The sequence below is a fragment of the Sturnira hondurensis genome, unplaced genomic scaffold (assembly GCF_014824575.4).
Source record: "Sturnira hondurensis isolate 20B ecotype Veracruz unplaced genomic scaffold, ASM1482457v3 Scaffold0015767, whole genome shotgun sequence".
NCBI lineage: Eukaryota > Metazoa > Chordata > Mammalia > Chiroptera > Phyllostomidae > Sturnira > Sturnira hondurensis.
In genome coordinates this window covers 250,930-269,985 of record NW_028088398.1, presented here as the reverse complement: position 1 = coordinate 269,985, position 19,056 = coordinate 250,930, and the positions used below count along the sequence as shown (strand labels likewise).

General features: G+C 55.6%; 2 protein-coding genes across 6 annotated transcripts in view; one reads left to right on the top strand and one right to left on the bottom strand.

The window, feature by feature from the left end:
- Positions 1–1,988: 1,988 nt before the first annotated feature.
- ZNF574 (zinc finger protein 574) lies at positions 1,989–7,462 on the bottom strand. 3 transcript variants are annotated; one of them, XM_037065483.1, is made up of 2 exons: positions 7,201–7,462; positions 1,989–4,948 (listed from the first exon to the last, which is right to left on the bottom strand). In XM_037065483.1, the coding sequence occupies exon 2, from the start codon at positions 4,926–4,928 to the stop codon at positions 2,241–2,243; it is 2,688 nt and encodes an 895-aa protein (XP_036921378.1). In that variant the 5' UTR covers positions 4,929–4,948; positions 7,201–7,462; the 3' UTR covers positions 1,989–2,240. The 3 variants fall into 3 exon arrangements, with proteins under 3 accessions (XP_036921378.1, XP_036921380.1, XP_036921379.1); XM_037065485.1 differs by having other exon boundaries at positions 7,316–7,462; XM_037065484.1 differs by having other exon boundaries at positions 7,320–7,462.
- Positions 7,463–11,884: 4,422 nt separating this feature from the next.
- GRIK5 (glutamate ionotropic receptor kainate type subunit 5) overlaps positions 11,885–19,056 on the top strand; it is a 51,599-nt gene continuing 44,427 nt past the window's right edge. For all 3 annotated transcript variants that reach the window (XM_037065482.1, XM_037065481.1, XM_037065480.1), the window contains exons 1-5: positions 11,885–12,132; positions 15,591–15,719; positions 16,012–16,176; positions 18,395–18,492; positions 18,585–18,750. In XM_037065482.1, the coding sequence (XP_036921377.1) occupies positions 15,641–15,719; positions 16,012–16,176; positions 18,395–18,492; positions 18,585–18,750 (508 nt within the window). In that variant the 5' untranslated portion in view covers positions 11,885–12,132; positions 15,591–15,640. The remainder of the gene's footprint in view (positions 12,133–15,590; positions 15,720–16,011; positions 16,177–18,394; positions 18,493–18,584; positions 18,751–19,056) is intronic.

Below are 19,056 nucleotides of genomic sequence, written 5' to 3'. Positions count from 1 at the left end.
CACATCCAACTAGAAATTGGCAATGCAAGGGCTCTTAGAGGGGCCTGCCGAGTAACCTGGACCAGAACCAGTGTGTTGAAAATATAGATCCAAGGTCTTACCCACTCATGCTTGCTGGATCCAAACCTTTGGGGGATTGCCTAACACATTCAAGTTCGAGAACCTTTGCCTGGGGAACTCAAACCCCAGCATCCAACGAGGGTTTGATTAGTGCCATCTCTTTTGACAGTGGTTAAACTGAGGAGCGTGGAAGTTTCAGCAGGGCGATGGTGAATGGGTCTTGTCCATCAACTTGTTGACGCACAAATTTTCCTCAGGGCAGGAGCTCAACGTTTCCTTTAGAGGCTTGAAAAAAGGAGCCACCATAGAGGAAGGGTGGTCGCCACTGTCACAAGGCCTTTCTTCTCTGCTGAAAGGGTATCTTAGGGTCAACCAGCACCTGAGGTTTTGTTCTCCACCCCCATCCCTTTTCTTGATTCTGCCTGATTTTTGGCTGGTTTTACAAGCGTAAATTCTCCAACAGTCCTAAGTACTGATTTGATAGAACTGTCAGAATGTCATAGGTCTTCATGAGAGGAGGCAGGATGAGAACAAAACTTCACCTGGAGACTAAGCAGGGGGCGGGGGTGGGGGTGGGTTGGGGGGGTGATCTAGCATGCTGGGCTAATTTGGCTCCAGTCCTTTCTGCAGGGTGTGAGATTACCGAAAGATGGTGCCTAGGATCAACTCACTCTGGTCGAAAACTGCTTAACAGGTAACTTATCATTAGGAGCCGTCAGGATGTCAAGTGAGTGTTTTTTTTTTTAAAGTAACTAAAGTAAGCATACTGTGGCAAACTCTCTATTGGTGGTGTTAAGAAACCTGGTTATTCTAGCCTGGTCCCATCCCTTGTGTGTCCACGGTAAATCTCTTCCCTCTCACCCAAACCACAAGATAACCCGGTCTGTCTTAGAGCCCCGGTGCCCTAGAGCCTCCAGAGGAACATAGGCCCAATGGGCAGCAGAGGCTGAGTGGAGAGCCCTTGAGCCTCCCTTTCCCGACTTCAATATAGCTTCCCTTCTACCTCGCATTTACTAGTGTTCAAAGTAAGAAATCTAACAAGAAGACTGGGGTAACCATGGGGGGAGCTTGTTTTCCTTGGGGTGTGCCTCTCACAAACAAGTCTAATGGCAACTAAGCATTCCTGCCAGTCACACACCCTATCTCCTTTCCCCACCATCTCCCAAGTACGTAGAAGGCAGCAAAGTGTAGAGGAAAGCACATGGACAATTAAGCCAAAAGAAGTTCGGCTTCAGTTCAAGCTCTGCCCTCTCTGGGTTACATGACCTTGGGCAAGTCACTTCAGTTTTTGACTTCAGATTCTTTTCCCTGCAAAATGTTTTCTTCACAAGATCAGCCTGAAAATTATTCCCCCCAAAATGCAGGAAAGTACTTGAGATCAACTAGACATCCAAACCTCAGTCAGCCACACCGACTATCCCTCTCCCAACAGACATCTGTTAGCTGAGCCAGAGACCAACTGCAGGTTGGTATCAAGGCATCTCCCCGCCAGCTAACCTCCAGTCTTTAACTCCACAGCTAGGTCCGGTCCCAAGAGCCAACCTCCTCTACTCCTGCTCGGAGATCATGCCTTTTCCGGACCTGCAAGGTGCCCAGAGGGATCCATAGAGAGAAAGCAGATGGCCTGGGGGAAAACACTATTATCACACCAGGAAGTGGGGGAAAGCGGTAGTGAGAACCTGATATGCCCAAACGTTCCCACCACCAGTAGAAACAGCTACAGACTTTTTATGAAACTGTGGGGACCTCTAGTGGCAAGAGAGCCAGGCTGCTTCCATGCAGAACCAGAATGAAGTCCCTGTTCCCCAGTTTTAATCTTGGAATTCAGGTCCTCTTCAATTCAGCAAGTATTTACTGAGCTCCTACTAGTTGCCAGGCCCTGGGCCCCCAAATTCCACCCCACACAGCCAGGTCAGCAAAAAGCACACTAATGTCCAAATTAGTCTTTATTGAGTATTTCACCTTGGGGCCAGCAGTGCTAACACATGGAAGGGAGTGGGGCACCTTTCTGCATATCAAGGACCCCAAAACACCCCTCAGAAGAGAATAAATCCAGTTATAGAACTTATACAGTGGCTGGAGGGGTAGAGAGAGGCACTATATATACAGACATTTAAGGGGATGTTGGAGGAGGTTCTTCAGTAACAGGGCATGGTGCTGCTAAACAGAAATGGGCAGGGTCAGCCACTGATCTGGACCCCCTCCCCCTCAGCCAGAGGGTAGATCTCAATGGCCTCCACCAGGGGCAGCGCCTCCACTGCAGTCTCCATCACCGCCAGGCCAACAGCAGCCTCTGCCTCTGCCAACTGCTGTCGCACAGCTGCCTGATGCTGCTGCTGGTGGGTCTTTCGGTGTTTCCAGAGATTGGAGAAGGAGCGGTAGCTCTTGCCACAGTCAGGGCAGGAGTAGGGCCGTTCACCCGTGTGAATGCGGCGATGTTCTGCCAGGCGCATAGAGATGGCAAAGGCCTTGCCACACACTTCACAGGCAAAAGGCCGCTCACCTGTGTGCAGGCGCCGGTGGTCTTTCAGGTGAGTGCTCTGACGGAAGGCCTTGCCACAGTCTGGACAGGGGTATGGCCGCTCGCCTGTGTGGATGCGTCGGTGCACCTGCAGTGACGTCTCTGTGCTAAACAACTTCTTGCACTCGCTGCACTCCAGGCCCCGGCGTCGGGCAGGGGGTGCAGGGGTTGCAGCAGCAGAGCCTGCAAGGGTTGTCGCAGGGGCAACTGGTGTACGAGTGGCCCGCGGGGCCCGGGGGGCTGGGGGCTCCTTTGCCAGGACCTCTCCAGGCCCAGCAGCCGCATGGGCCGCCTCATGTGCCTGCAGCCGAGCAGCTGAACCCACTTTTTTGCCACAGGTGCCACACTCAAAGCGCCGTGGGCCCTGGGCGGCAGCAGCTGCACAGCGGTGCTCTCGGAGCCGAAGTGAGGAAGGGAAAGCAGCCCCACAGGATGTGCAGCGGTGGGGCTGGCGCCCAGCATGGGCCACCAGCTGGTGCACTTCCAGAAGCCGGCGCAGCAAGAAGGAGCGGGGGCACTCGCGACACTTGTAGGGGTACTCGCCAGTGTGGTGGTAGCGGTGCATGAGCAGGCGGTAAGGGCGATGAAAACGCACTCCACACTCCTGGCAGCGGTAGGGAAAGTGCTGGGCATGCACCAAGCGGTGCTGCCTCAGTGTGGAGCTTTGGGTAAAAGCCTTCCCACAGTCCCCACACCGGTATGGCCTCTCTCCTGTGTGTGTCAACCGGTGACGGGCCAGGTTGGCAGGCGAGTTGAAGGGCTTGGAGCAGTCTGGGCAGGGGAAAGGCCGTTCGCCTGTGTGTGTGCGCAGGTGGTTTCGCACATGAGACTTCTTCTTAAACATCTTGCCACAAATGCCACACTTATGGCGCCGTTCTAGACGGTGCACAAAACGCTGGTGCCGGGTGAGCTGTAATGCTTTGCCAAATTCACGGCTGCATAGGAGGCAGCGGTAGGTGCCAGGGGCAGCAGGCTCTGCTGAACTCTCTTCAGACGCAGGGGGCTCTGGGGCCTCTGTCTCTCCAGTCTCTGCTGGAGCTGGCTCAGCAACACCAATGACAGGCTCCTCTGGTGGGACTGGGGTTGTAGGTAGAGGGACTCCTCCCACTCCATGGGTACGCCGGTGATAAAGGAACTTGGTGAGGTTGACAAAGTTCTTTCCACATGGACATGAATGCAGAGGATTTGGGGTGTGGGCTCGCCGGTGGGCCAGGAGGAGGGCCTCTGTGCCAAAGGCTAGGCCACAGTCCACACACAGGAAGTGAGACTCGCTGCTATGGTCTCCAAGGTGCTGGTCCAGACTGGAAGGGCTGGGGAAAACGCGGCTGCACAGAGGGCACTTAAAGACACCCTCCCGGTGACTCCGCAGGTGCTGCTGTAGCTGATGAGGTGAAAGAAAGAGCTGATCACAGGCTGAGCAAAAGAGCTCTTGGGTAGCTGCCCCACCTGGCTCTCCACTGTTGTTCCTCCGGGCCTTGCGCCCCCGGCGATCTCGCCCAATGGCTTCACCATTACGCAGCTCATAACTGTGGTCAGATGGCAAAGGATCAGGCTGAGTCACAGGCACCTCTGCTGGTGACGGGGTCAGGGTCTCCTGCTGCAAGGCAGGCTCCTCAGACTCTGGGGCAGCAGCAGGGAAGTGGGTGGCCTGGTGCTCCAGAAAGTCGGCTGGCAGCTGGAAGAGCTGGGAGCACTCAGAGCACTTGTAGAGGAGCAGCTCCACCTCAGTCACCACTTCAGTGGTAGTAGCAGCGGCAGAGGGGACAGCTGCCCCCTCCCCACCCTCTTCTGCTTTGCGGTATGAATGCTCCACAGCCACACGGGCCTGACCCATGGGGGACCCTAAGACAACTGGGGACCCCAGGACAACTGGAGCCAGAGATTTGGTGGGAGTGCCCCGGAGGTGCGTCTGCCGATGGCTCAGCCAGAGTTCCTGGCTGGAGAAGAGAGCCTTGCAATCAACACACTCGTAGTGGATGGTACTGGAGCTCAGGGCGGGCACCTTGGGTGGTGGCTCAGCTGGCACTGCCTCTTGGGGTGCCATCATTTTCAGGTGTAGTTCCTGGTGTTCCAGGAGCTGGCTGGGTGACATCAGCAGCTGCCCACACTCCAGGCATTGGTACTGGCTCTCCTGCACTACAGTCTGATAGAGGCCTGCGCCAGAAGCTGCCTCCGTGGCCACTGTGACTCCAGGCTCAGCCACGCCCACCAGCTCAAAGTGCTGCTGGGGCACGTGGGAGTTCTGGTGCAAGAGCACCTCCTCCAGGGATCCATAGAGCTGGTTGCACTCAGAGCAGACAAAGCGATGCTCAATGTACAGGACCGTCTCCTCTGACTCCTCAGTCATGGTGGCAGCAAGGTCCTGGGCTAGGGAAGAGATGTGGGGACAAATCACAACTAAGCCACTGCTTCCTCAGTCCTTCCCAGGATTCTTTTCCTTTATCATCCTCCAACCTAAATCTATATCCACCTCTAACTTCTTGCTTCCATTTTTCCATTCCTACTCCCCTTCCTAACAATGTTTCCTCTCCAAACACACAAAGAGCACCAAGCACAAAATCTTCCCAGCAGTTCCTTCCTGGTGATTCTACCCAAATCTTACCTCTGAATCAAATGGAATCAAACTCTACCCACCAGATCCTTGTAACCTATCCAATCCCTCATTCTCCTGTGCCTCACCTGACCGCTAACCCAAGGGCCCGCCTATCACACAGGAACCTGTGTCCTCTCCACTCAGACCTCCTTTCACAGACCCCTCTCCCTACCAACTCACTACCCCATTCCAACTCCCAGGGGAGTCCACAGAGGCACCAATCACCTGCTTCTTCCAACCTTGCTCTTTCTGTGCCCGCCCCCCAACCCAGACCACTCAAACTGCCCAAACCGCCCCCCAACCCAGACCACTCAAACTGCCCAAACTGCCCCCCAACCCAATCCACCCCTTTCAGCACCCTCACATTGTGCAACAACTTTCCTTTAGACACAACCCTTGCTACCCATACTAACTCTTTCCCTCTGGCACCCAGGATCTTTACATCAAACTACTCCTTCCTCCAATCAACATTTCTCACATTGGCCTAACCAATCTCAATTCCCAGACTTTCCCACTTAACCACTTCCCCATGACACCCCAATCCTCCTCTTTAAATAAAGGCTCTCTCCCTCAACCCTAAAATCCCTCATCCAGAATACCCAGACCCATCTTCATAAAACCTAACCTTTTCCTGATACCTCAACCTTTCCCCACCACCACCTTGTTTCTCCAGAGTGCCCAGACACCTGTCACACTGATCACCTTTTCTTTGCACTGAGGCCTCATCTACAATTTTAATTCCCCTCTGGGATACCCAGATTCCCTCATGCGTTGATTTAAACGCCTTGTCTTCATTTACAACCACCCTAACCCATTTCTGGGATACTCACACCCTCTTCTATCAACCCAAGCCCCACTTCTTTACAAAAAGACCTACCCATCCTGGGATACCACCCAGACCCTCTTCACATTATTAACCTAACCTTTTCTTCTTTGCAAAAAAACCCCCCTCCTACTCTAATCCATTCCAGGGATGTTCATACCCTCTCTTTGTATCAGTTTAATTCCCCTTCTTTGCAAAAAGATCCTGAACACACACTAACTTAATTCGGGGATATCCAGACTACCCTTTGTAATAGTTAGAACCCCTTTCACACAGAGACCCTCCCACTGCCCAAGTTCTCTTTAGGAATATCCAGACCCTTCCTTCTTCCGTAGAATCTCCCCACCCCCACCCTAACCCAGATAGAGCACAGCCAGTTCTCTCTTCCTCACATCTGGACCCTCTCACCAACCAATCTACGATATACTCTGGGAATACCCAGACCCCCAACTTCTTATTAATCTAACAGTTCATTCTCATTCCAGTGATACCCAGACACCCTCTGCTGCCGCCTGCACACATGCCTCTCACCACCCCAACTGCCCCCCCAACCCCGCCCCAAGAAGACCTAATTTCAACCCTTCACCTTGCCCTAATTCGCTGTACTTTACAAAAGGACTACCTCCAACTAACCTATTCTAGGGACATCCAGACACCCTTTTCACGCAACCTTTCTCGGCACAGAGACCCCTCTCGACCCATTCCAGGGGTCCCCAACCCCCATTCACTTTGGTTTAACCCTTCTTCACATTTATGCACCCCCATTCTTCACACCTAGACCTCTCCCTCAGCTCTCTAAATCCGCCCTGGGGATGTCCATTCCCTGTTATCTTTCATATCAAGATCCTTCTCTTGGGTTTAATCCTCTCCAGGTATAGCTCCCTCTTCTCTTTACATTAACTTGATTACCTGTTTCCTCACGCCCTAAACCTCCCAGGGCACCCAAGTAACCACCAACCGTCCACCCCCCTTTCGATCCTAGACTGTCCCACGGCCAAACCCTGCGCTCCGAACCCCCCTGAAGCCCCCTGCCCCTCCTGGGGACAGCGCTAACGCCTCCCTTCCCACCCTGTCCTTAGCCCGAGCCCCGACCGTCCCCACTCAGCCCCATTACTCGATTATAGACCCTTCCCCATCCACCGCCCCGGCCCCCGCCCGGCTGCCCGCGCGCCCCGCCGGCGGTTGGTGACGCTCCGCACTCACCGCTAGCGCGCGTCCCCCACCGGCCCCCAGTGCGCAGGCGGGGTGGCGAGAGCAGGCCGCAGGGGAGGGTGAGCGGCTAGACCGGCCTTCCGCGCGCGCGCCCGCCACCACTCACCCACCTCCGCAGTCTCGCACGCCCCGGGCCCAGGCCCGGGCAGCCGCTCCCCTCGCGTGGCCACCCTAGCGCTGCGCCCTCTCTAGCTCCCGCCGTCGCCTCTCGCCTGCTCCGCAGCCTCGCTTTCGCCCCCAATCGCCCTCAACAACGCCCCTCCCACCTTCCTCCCCGGCCGCCGCGAGGACGTCCAAACGCGCCCAATCATCGCCTGTCTGGCGCCAGCCATTTGGCTAATCGGCGCTTACGTCTCTGAGCCTTGGGCCAATGGTATGGAGCGTCTGGATCTCCTTCAGCGTCCAACCAATCTACTAGCGACTTTCCTCTTCGGCTGGCCTGCGAATTGATAGTGCCCGCCCCCTAAAGTCCCTAGGAGGGTGCTCCTCCTTCACCTCCGTGTCAACTCCTCTTGACGGCTCGGGAAGGGGCGGGCTGCGTGATGACGTCAGGCAGCGCGGAGTGAGGCTGCGGGCGCCATCTTGGGGATGCGTACTCGCTTGGGGGTCGAGGGGGAAGTTTGGGTGATTGAGGCTCGACACCGAGAGGCCGAGGGCGGGAGACTTGAGGCGCAGGAGCCTCTGAGGAGCGATGGGTGAGAGGGAAGAGCCAGTCAGCGTGAAGAGGAGAGGAAACTGCAGCACCAGTCACAGGGAGTGAAGAAAAGGGGAACTTAAATTTCCAGATTCACTTGTTAGGAAGCGAGGAATAAAGGCAGCAGGAAGAAAGAGGAGAAACACTGAGGGACCCTTGAGGGAGGGGGGAAGGAGAAATGGCAGAGGAAAAGCAAGAAGAGAGGGGATCTGAGGGAACGAGGGAAACCCGAAAGAGAACATGGGAGATGGAGTACAAGGAGAAGCAGAGATAGGCAGTTGCATTGGAAGAAACGGGGAGTGTGTGTGGGGGGGGCGGGGGGGGTAGGTGGAGGTTGGTGAGGCAACCTAAAGGAACCTGAAGGCAGCGACCCTGTGGTGGATGGACTCGACTCTGCTCCCTTCCGTTTGACCCCCTGCAGCCTTGGGAAAATACAGTCCCCTGTGTCTAAGCGTCTGCCTGTGTCTGCCTCTACTCACTGTCCCCTTCTGGCCTCCGGGGCCCTGGGAGTGCGCTGTCCCAGCCAGGGCTGCTGGAAATGTTTCTAGTGCTACTCGTGAAGCTCGAGGACGGGAGCTTCTAGAGATCGGCTTCGGTCTATCTGCCCTCGCCTCCGTTCCTCAGAGGAGTAACTGAGTTTCAGAGGAATTGGTCCTTTACCTTCCTGAGGCCAGAACGGCTACCTGGGACTTCGAAACACAGAGTAAGAAGACCTAGGTGTGACTTTTCATAATTTTGCTATGTTATGCAATTCGTTTCTACCTCGGGGTCCTGATTTTCCACTAGATTAAACTCTCATACCAGGCCCCTGTCATTAAAACCAGGTTACTTGGAGCCCTGGCTGGGTAGTTCAGTTGATTAGAGCTTTGTCCCCGTAGCCAAGATTGCAGGTTTGATCCCCGGTCAGGGCACACAGAAGAATCAACTCAATGATAAGTGGGACATAAATAAGAGGAATAACAAATCGATGTTTCTCTGTTTCTCTGTTTCTCTAAAATTAATAAAAATAATAAAACAAGCTGCTTTTTGTTGAATAGGAATCTTGGCCCTGCTACTTTCTAACTTTCTCTGTTTCTTTGAGCACATTGACTCCCCTGTACCTCAGTTTCTCTGTCCGAGGATCATGGCCCCTGTGCCCTATGATTGTTGTGAGGCATAGGATAAAGGCTCTGTGAGAGTCGTTTTTATTCGGACGTCAAGTGATAGCAGCACGCATATTCTGAGTGTATTAAATGTTGAATATTGTCTTCAGTGTTTTCCATGTGTTACTCAGTTTACTACTATTCTCATTTACAGAAAAACCTAGAGTCCCAGAGACGTTAGTAACTTCTCCATAATTAGGAAGAGACAGAGGCAGGATTCCAACCCAGGAGTTGACTGCAAAGTTTACATGCGTGACCCCTAGGTCCTACTGCCTGGCAGGGGGCACCCCGTGGCATGTCAAGTGGATAAATGTAAGGAGAGGAAAGAAGTTGGTGAGAATCAGTGAGCTCTAAAACTGGCAATTGGGTTTTCCCTCGATGAAATCACCTGGGGCGGCAGTCAGAGAACCTGGAAGCTAGGCTCAGCTTTTGACAGATTCTGTGTCCTTGGGCAGGTTCTCAGTCTTGCTGAGGCCTCCTCTCCCCACTTGAAAATGCCAGCCGACTTGGACCTCTCAACTTCTCTGGGTTGGCTGGTCCCTTCTCTTCAGATGATACAGGAGTCAGCTGAGGCCTGGATCAGTTTTCCCTGAGGTGGCAGTACCGTGTTAGGACTGATGGGATAGGCTCCTTTTAGGGAGGACAGGCATTCTGTGCTGGAGTCCCTGCACAGGCAAAGTGCTTTCAGGCCTAGCTGAAGCTGAGAATGGGTATTGGGGGACCACAGATGTTGCCCAGGTTGGGTGAAGAGGTGTGTGCACAGTTGGCAGTCCTTCAGGATCAGATGTATGTCAGGGATGCCCCATATGCCAGCTGGGGGCTTCCCATTGCCAGGCCAGTGTGAGAGTTGCCACATGCCACGTGTGTGCTCGAGGCATGGAGTCACGTGTGCTGGAGTGCTGCACGTGAGTGTGTCAGTGTCTCCTCCCCGTCACGAGCAGTTGGGGGTGGTGGTGAGTCATGGACTCAGCCTTCAACGCCAACTGTCATGTTCCTTCCCCCCAAACTTCACCCCCCCACCCAGCCGTGCGCCACCCACCCCCACTCCAAGATCTGTGTTGCTGCTTCTCTCTTCCGTCCCCCTGCCATGCTCAGCTCCCTCCTGAGGGGGACAAAGTCTTCCACGAGGGTTGCCTCGGCCCTCCACCTCCCTGCCCTTTCCCACGGCCTCTCTTTAGGTGACTACAGAAGTTAGGGCCTCCACTCCCACCTACTCATCTCCCTGGGCCCAAGAATTTCTCTATGGAGGATTCCCATATTTAACACCCATCCCTTCACCTCTGTGGGCGCTGATTCTATTTCTGGGGGCTTTTCTCTGATCTCCATGGGCTGGCTGCTCCTGCCTCAGTGGGCCTCTTGGGTCTATATCCTTGCCTTTGTGTATTCCCTGGTGTTTGCAGGTCTCCCCCCATTTCTGTGACCTTCTCTCACTCTCCTTGCCCCCCCCATCTCTGCGATGTGCTTTTTTCTTCCCATTTATGTGGGCCTTCCCTCATCACCATAAACCACTCCCCACCCCTGAGGAGGGCTTTCTGTTCCCATAGGCCTTTCTCCATCTTCACAGGGGCTCTCTGGGTCCACAGCTGCCCTGTCTCCAAGGTCCTCTTGTCACCATGTCTTGCTTTCTTGTCTCCAAGGGCCTTTTTTTCTCTTCTCTGGGCCCTTCCCTGTCCTTGTCCTTGTGGGGTTTGTGGAACTTGGTCCAACTCTGAGGGTCTTGATGGCTGTCTTTCTGTCTCTTTGCACGTTTCTTCATCCCTGTAAACCCCCAGCAGCATGGCCTTCTCTTCAGGTCTCCCAGCTGCTCATCTCTGTTCCTGTGCCCAAGGGCTGCCTGGGCAGGGCCGGTGGCGCGCTGTGGTGGAAGGGGTGGTCTGGGGGTGGGCCCTTTACCCAATGCAGGGCCTTCTCCTCATCAGCATTCTTCTCGTGCCCACCCCCCCAGCCCTGACCAATAACGACCAATACGGGCTCCCCCTCCTCTGACTCCCCTCCCTCCTCTCTTTCTGCCTGCCTCCCTCCCTTCCTTCAGCCCGCCCTCCTCCCTGCCTCCCTCATCTCTCCGCCCCCCCCTGGCTCCAAGACCCAGCGCGGGTGGCAGGCGGGCGGGCAGGCAGGCAGCAGCTTCGGCCTCGGAGGGGAGGAGAGGTGGCAGTGGTGGTGGCGGTGGCGGCAGCAGCCGGCAGCAGTGGCGGCCAGCAGGGAAGCAGGCCCAGCTGGGGACCAGCAGCCGGAGGCTAATCCTTGCAGGGGACCAGGAGTCGGTGGCCAGACCCTTCCACCCAAGCCCTGGGCTGGGCACCCCCCAGGACACCCCACCCTCTGCCTTCCTCTTCCACCTGCTTCTTTCCACTCGCCTTCCCTTGTCCTCTTCCTCCTCCCCATCTCCCCACTTTGCCTGCCCCCTTCTTGGCTCTCTGGGTCTCTCAGCACCCCGTCTCCCCCAGCCCCTCCACTCCTTGGCCTCTCCCCGTCCCCAGCATGCTTTTCCCTTGGGGGCTGAGGGCTTGAGGACTCCAGGCCCTTGCCTCATCCAGGGCAGGGCCAAGGCTGGGGGGAGGGGGGAAGGGGTGGCCCCCTCCCCCCCATCAAACTCTCCCCTCCCCCATTTCTCCTGATGGCTGGCCTCCTTGTCTCCACCCAGTCCTCACCCCCAGTGGCCCCCCCAGGCCGGCCTGGCTAGGGGAGGGGGCGGGGGCCCTTTCCTGGGCCGGCTTCCCCCTCCCCCGGCTTTGCCTGTGCCCCCTCCTTCCCGTTTTCACCTTCCTCTCCTCTTTTCCTCCCTCCTTCCCCTCCATTTGCTCCTTCTCCCTCTCCTCTTCTTTCCTCCATTTTCTCCTTCCCCCTTCCTCCCCTTCCCGGCCCACCCTCTCCTCTTCCACCTGTCCTTCCACCTCTCCTTCCTCTTTGCTTCCTGAGAGCCTCCGTTTTGGGTTAGTTGGGGGCCACCGCTGGAGGCGGGGGAGGGGGCCCTGTGGACTGCCCTCTCCCCCTGCCCCAGCCACACCACCACCCAGTGCCAGAGCACCTCCCTGCTGTCGTTTCTCGGGCCTCGAGGGAGCCCAGCTCTCCATCCCACCAGGATCCGTAAGTGTCTGCAGGGCAGGGGTTGGGCTGGAGCCGGCCTGAGACCTGGAAGGTTGGACTCCCTGCTGCCTGGCAGGGGCCCCCCATGTTTCCCGGCTCCCAGGGCGGCAAATACCCTCCCCCACCAGGGGCCTGCCATCTCCCCAACCTCCATTCCCCTGGGCCCTTTCTCACCCCTTCTGGCCACACAGCTCACCCTTGCCCCTCAGGTTCTGGGGTCCCGAGGGGCTGACCGTCTCTTACCTGTGGTCTCACTCCTTCTCCGGACTGCTGGCATGCCTCCGCCCCTGCTCTCTTCAGCCTGGGTCCGCGGTGACCGGCTCTGCTCACTCTCCCTCTGTTTCTGTCTCCCTCTTCTTTTCTGCCGAGCCTCATCCTCACTGCTTGCCATGAAGCCATCCCCATCCCATCCGGTCTCTAGATCGTAGAAATGTCTTTCCATTTTTGAATCTCCATTTCGTGTGTCTCTTGGGCCTCTCTCTGACTCTGTCAACTTCTGTCAAGCAATTGTTACCCTCACAATTGCTTGGCATGTCTGTGTTGATCTCTTTCTGTCTCTCTCCAAACTCCTCTGTCTCTTGTTTCTTTTGGAGACTCTCATGCCTAGTCTAGCCTTCTTGACACTTTTCTCTGTCTACTCTGTGCTCTGCCAGGGCCTCCGCTCACCTGGCCTCCTCCCTCTTTAACCTTGGGCTTGGAGGTCCTCTTCCTTCTCTTGCTTTCTGCTTCCCTCCCCAGAATTACTCTGGGTCCATTCCCTCCATCCCTTACTCCTTAGCCACTGCCCTGCTGCATTGTCCACTTTGTGACTTTGTCTTTTCCTTGGTGGTCTTGTCAACCAACCCCTGTTCTCTTCCCACTTCTGTCCCCTTTCCCCACTAACACCCCAGATTACGCACGGTGCCCGGCAGCCTGAGTGGATGCACCTCTGTGCGGACTTGCTCTCCTGAATGGGTGCTTTGCCCTGCCCGTGCCCCTCCTGGTCACTCAGTCTTCCTTCCCACCTCAGTTTTCCTCCCTCTCACTCCCCCTTTCTGCTAGTTTGTCAGTCTGTCTCTGTCCCTTTCTCTCAGTCTTGTGTCTGCCTGCTCACCCCTTCTTCTGTAGATCTGCTGTGTGGCTCTGACATACCTTTTCTGTCTCCTGACAAGCCATCTTTTTTTCTTTCAGTTTTTTAATTTCTTTTCCCTCCTACACTTCTTGTACCTGTTGTCATTTTTTTTTTTTTTTTTTTTNTTAATTTCTTTTCCCTCCTACACTTCTTGTACCTGTTGTCATTTTTTTTTTTTTTTTGGTCTCTCTCTCTCTCACCTCATTTGCCTTCTCTAACCCCATTTGCCTTCTCACCTTTGGTACCAATATCAATGTCTCACCTGCCCACTTGTCCGACCCCCTCCGCTGGCAGGGCCCCTAACTCAGCCCCTTCTGCTCAGCTGGCAGCAGCGTTTCAGCCCAAGTCCCTGAGCATGCTGGGCTGCGGCCTGCCTGCTTTTCCTGCCCCTCCTCTCTCACACCCTCCCTTTGGTGTCTTCCAGGTGATGTCTCTGCCTTTCTCTCTCATTTAGTCCCAGTTACTTCCTTTAGGTCTGTCTGTCTTTCTGTCTGTGCCTTCCTATGCATCTATGTCTGTCTGCTGCCTCCACCCCTGGCCCTGCCTCTGTCTGTCTTTCTGCTCCCACCTGTGTGTGCCGTCTGTGGCACCCTGCTCTTTTGGCCCCTGCCTCCTTGGTCTTCTCTCTTCTAGTGTCTGCTCCTGATGTACCCCAGAAGCCCCCGGTATCTCAGGATGACCCCCTCACTCCTGCCTCTGTCCCAGCCCCAGCCTCCTCTGCCCTTCCCTGTGGTTTTCCTTCTGGGTCTCCCAGTTTTCCTTTCTGCTCCACCTTTGACAAGCCTTCACCTTAGATCCAAATTGCTCTCTGCAGCCCCCAGCATGCCCTTTCACCTCCCCGCCACAAACCTGTCTTCACCAGAAGACCTCAGAGAGAGACAGACAGACTTGCTCAAGGTCACGTGGAAGTCGGGGATAGAGCAAGGACTGCTGGGGTCTCCTGCTGCCCTGGCCTAGCTTTTCCTGGATGGAAGGGACAGTCTGAAGTGTTACATTATGTCTCAACCCTCCCCTAGCAGGTTTCATTCTGCCATCTCACCAGCTCCAGCTCTCCTGCCCTGAGGATTGGGTGGGGTACAGGGCGACCCCCTAGGCTCGCCTCCCAGCACTCTGGACCTCATGGGATCCCAGTGTCCTCCCCTTGGGGCTTGGCCCTTGTCAGGGGGAGTTGCACATGTGGCCCAACTCCTTTCTTCCCAGTGGTCTCTTTGCAGGAGGCTGGGGCACCCGCAGGAGTCTCTAACTCGCTGGGAGTGGGGAGTAACTATGGGAAGCAAAGATGCACTGTCTCCCGCAGTCTTTAGCTCCCCAGAGCAGGGACATGTGCAGCTTGGCACCGTTGGCAGCCAGTGCATTTCCTGCTTTCCTTTTCCCTTCTGGTTCTTTGGTGGCATCTTGAGAGAGTTTGTGTCTCTCTTCATTCTCTGTCTTCCTGTCTGTTCTGTCTCTCTTGTGTCTTTTCTCTTCTGCCTGCCCTTTCTCCACCTCTGTGTCTCCTGCCTTCCTGTCTCTTGCCTCCTTCTGTCTCCTAGTCCTCTCCTTATCTCCCTGTAACTCCTCTGTTTCTCTCCATTTCTAGTCCCAGTTCCCTGTCTTCTTGCCAACTTTCTGGGCCCTTATATGTCTGCCTGTTTTTCCCTTTCTCCTTTTCTGAGTCTCCTCATATTTCCCCCCCTTAGCTTTCCTCTTTCTGTCTCTCTCTTTCCCCCATGTTCTCTCTTTACTCTTTCCCTTAGCTGCCTTAGGTCCATCTGTGTGTCTCCGTGTGTGTCTCTCCCCATCTTTCTCTCTCCAAGTTTCCTAACTCCTGGATGCTCTACCCTCCAGACCTCGGATGTCCAGGCCTCTCTCCCTGTGGGATTGTGGGAACCAGGGGCCTCAGGAAGGTGGCAAGTGAGGCCTGGGAGGGGTTGCCTAGCAACCATTGCATCCTCTCCAGCTCCTTTCTGTTGCCTAGTAACAGCTGCCTGCCCAGAGACAAGGGCGGGACTGGGCTGGGGGTGGCACTTCTTGGTATCCTGTTAGGGTGGGGACAGTCCCTGGAATTCGCTCTTACCTGAGATCCATGTCATGCCTCCCTCCCGTTGGTAGCTGTGACTATTCTCTAGTGGTGGCTGTCCCCCTCAGGCCTGAGTGCTGTGAGCGCCTCCCTGGGAGTGCTGCTCGGGCCTGAGCTTCCTTCCTAGCGATGCCCCCAGTACTGTCTTGATAGCTTCTAATGAGGGCGGGGCCCTTCAGAGCTCACTTACAATGTCCCAGGGTCTGTGGTCACTACTCTGTCCAGGAGTCCTCCAAAGGGGCTCTGAGGACCCCCCATCAGCAATCTTCCCATGGTCAATCTCTGCAGGTGGCGAGTGGGGGCCGCGGCAGCTGCGTCCCCATGAGGAAGGGAGGAAGATGCCGGCTGAGCTGCTGCTGCTGCTGATTGTCGCCTTTGCCAGCCCTAGCTGCCAGGTGCTCTCATCACTGCGCATGGGTGAGGCCCTGCAGCCCTGCCCCTGCCTCCTCAGAGACCCTCCCACCACACCCCGGGCTCCTCTTTGGGAACCCAGGCAGGCCATTTCCTGAGGACCCAAGGACCTGGGACTCTAGTCTCAGCTCTCCTCAGGGACAAGGAGCAGCAGCCCCCAGCTACTTCCTCCCTGGTTCCAGGAGTCTAGACTCTCAGCTCTCTGCAGCCTCAGATCCAGGAGTGTACACCCCAGTCCCCAACCCCACTCCCATCTCTGGGTCTCGGCATCTGGTCTCCAACCCCTGTGTCCCCTCAGCTGCAATCCTGGACGACCAGACGGTGTGTGGCCGTGGCGAGCGTCTGGCCCTGGCCCTGGCCCGGGAGCAAATCAACGGGATCATCGAGGTCCCAGCCAAGGCCCGAGTGGAAGTAGACATCTTTGAGCTGCAGCGGGACAGCCAGTACGAGACCACGGACACCAGTGAGCAGGGCCGCAGGGGTGTGGGGTGAGGCTGGGCAGGCTGGTGGCCCTCCGCCCCATCAGGGCGTCTGTCAGCCCCACCTCCTCAGCTCGCCTTGCCCTCCTCTAGCTCTGTCTGCCCCTTCCTTCATGTTGGCTCTGTCGTCCTCCCAGAGATGGTGCCGCTGGGTATGGGGAAGAGAGAGAGCACCGGGTTCAGTCCTGCCCTGGAGAAGCTGAGGGCCTCGTTTGAAAAATAAGCTTCACATCTGGCCAGGAGCTCTTGGCCCCCAGATCTGAGTAGTGAGGGGCATAGGCAATAAGGCAGGGGCCTCAGGGGCAGAGTTAGTGAAGGCATTCTGGAGAAGGCTAAACTGGAGGTGAACTCGGTCGGGTGAACAAGGTATATAGAAAGAGGGGTGTCGTTCAAAGTAAGCCACGAAGAAAGTGTACGTAAGTATTTGTTGAATACTATGGACTGGATGGATGTTAATAGGTGCCCCTCGAACAGACATGCTGGGGTTGTAGACCTTTTTGGGAAGGCTGCCTTCAAAGGTATTGTACACAGATTTCTTTCCTGCTGCCCTTATCAGAGTCTTTATTCATGTGTATTTCAGATAATTGAGAGGGAGAATGAGGTGTACCGTTTCCTGGACCTTTTGGCTGGTGCAGCACAGAATGCAAATTGGGCGAAGCCAGGATAGAGGGTGGGGAGGCAGATGGTGTTCCAGGCATGTGCTTGTGGTCTGGAGCTGCGGTGGACGGGAGGAGGAAGTATTTGAAGCCAAGGAATAGGGTGTCGGGTTGTATCCATCCTGACCACTTGGATTCAGGTTTAGGGGGATCATGGGAGATATCTGGGCTGGAGTGTGACTAGGAAGTAGGAGGTGAGGCTGGGCAGATTGGCAGGCCCAGCTCCCGGAGACCTACAGTGAAGGTTAAATGATGCTGCCTTCACCAATGGCAGTGGGGAGTTGTCAGTGGGTTTAGACCAGGGCCCTGGTGAAAGTGAATCTGGAGGCCAGATTCAGGTGGTCGGTGAGGAGACTGGCACCCACCTGAGTAGAGAGCCCTGAAGAGAGCAGAGGAGAAGGGGTCGAAGAGAAGGGGACAGATGTGAGGAAATCTGAGGACAAAAAAGAGTCAGGATTTGGTGTCTAACTGGCTCTTGAGAAAAAGATCGAAAGCGAGGGTCATTTCCAGGTATTTGATGTTGGTAAATGGAAGGGCCCTCACCGATGTGGAAGGCACAGAAGGAGCAAGTTTGTAGGAAGATAAGGCATTCAGTTATGATGCTTTTATCTGAATGTGGCAGAACCCCAACTGCGGCTGCCGTCAGGAAGAGAGAGAACTTAGCAGCTCATGTCATGTGCCCAAAGGCTTAAGGACTAATTTCAGGCATGGATGGATCCAGGTGTTCAAATGATGTCCCAGGATTGTTTCAGGCATGGCTGGATCCAGATGCTCAAATGATGTTCTAGGGATCTCTCTGTCTTCATCTCTGGGTCCTGCTTTCCTCTAAGTTGGCTTCATTTTCAGGAATGCCCTCCTCAGTTGGTAGCAATATGGCTCCATTAGTTCAGAACTTAGATCTTACCAGTTCAGCAAACCCAGTAGTAATTGTAGCAGACCTGGGGAAGGCTCTCCAGGGCCTGGTTTGAGCCTATCTCAGTCTCTGAACAAATCAGTGTGGCCAGGAAGATAAAATTCTGTGACCTTGGGTTGAGTGAGAATCAATCCTGGGAACCATGTGGTTCCCCGAGGAAAAGTTAGGGCTCTGCCTTGAGAATGGGCACTGGGCCGGCAAAGCAACAGCTTCTACTTTCCAGTCTTGAGACCCACACATGTTTAAGGGGGAGAAAGGGGCAAGTAAATGCAACAGAAGGATGGTTCGGGGTGGAGGGGTGTTGGATGCACCCTCGATGGTAGCATGATTAGAAAGGCGGAGGAAGATGAAGGCCAAGGAACCTAGCACTGCATCTGCAGCCCGATAGAGGCCCCTGGTGTCTCTTCGTTCCTTCCTTTGTTTTCTCTGGTTTGACCAGTCCCTCTGTTGCTATTTCTCCCAGTCTCTCCCTGTCTTCTGCTCTCTCCTATGTCCGTAGGGTGGCAGGGTTTGGGAGTTGGAGGAGTTGTCAGTTCCACTGCTGGGCGGGGTCAGGGGGCGTTCCCTGGGAGAATGGGGACCAAGAGGAGGGAGAGGGTTCTTGACTCTGCGGTCTCTCTCCACCCCTCGCAGTGTGTCAGATCCTGCCCAAGGGGGTCGTGTCTGTCCTGGGGCCCTCCTCCAGCCCTGCATCTGCTTCCACCGTGAGCCATATCTGTGGGGAGAAGGAGGTGAGGTGGGCTGGAGTGGGGTGGGGGGTCCCTGGGAGGGGAGGGTGGGGAGGAGGGAGCAGGGCAGAAGCAAAGGCTCCTTCTCTGTCCAGATCCCCCACATCAAGGTGGGTCCCGAGGAGACACCTCGCCTTCAGTACCTTCGTTTCGCGTCTGTCAGCCTGTACCCCAGTAACGAGGACGTCAGCCTGGCGGTCTCCCGAATCCTCAAGTCCTTCAACTACCCCTCGGCCAGCCTCATCTGTGCCAAGGCCGAGTGTGAGGGAGGAAACTGGGTGTTTCGTTTTCTGTTTCCTAAACTCCCTTCTCAAGAGGTCCAGTCTCCCACGCAGTCATCGGTGCCTCCTGGTTGGAACGCGTGGGGCCCCGGGCACAGCTCTTAGTCCCCACTGTCCCTTCCCCTTCAGGAACCCAGAGCTCTCATTCCACAGCCCCCTCCCCTGACTTCCCGAAGGGACCATTTAGCTCGCAGATAGCGCTAAGCACCTGCCAGATGCAGGCCACCACTAGGCCTCGGCGTGGTCCCTGACTTCAGGGAGCTCCAGGGCCAGGGAAGACACAGTT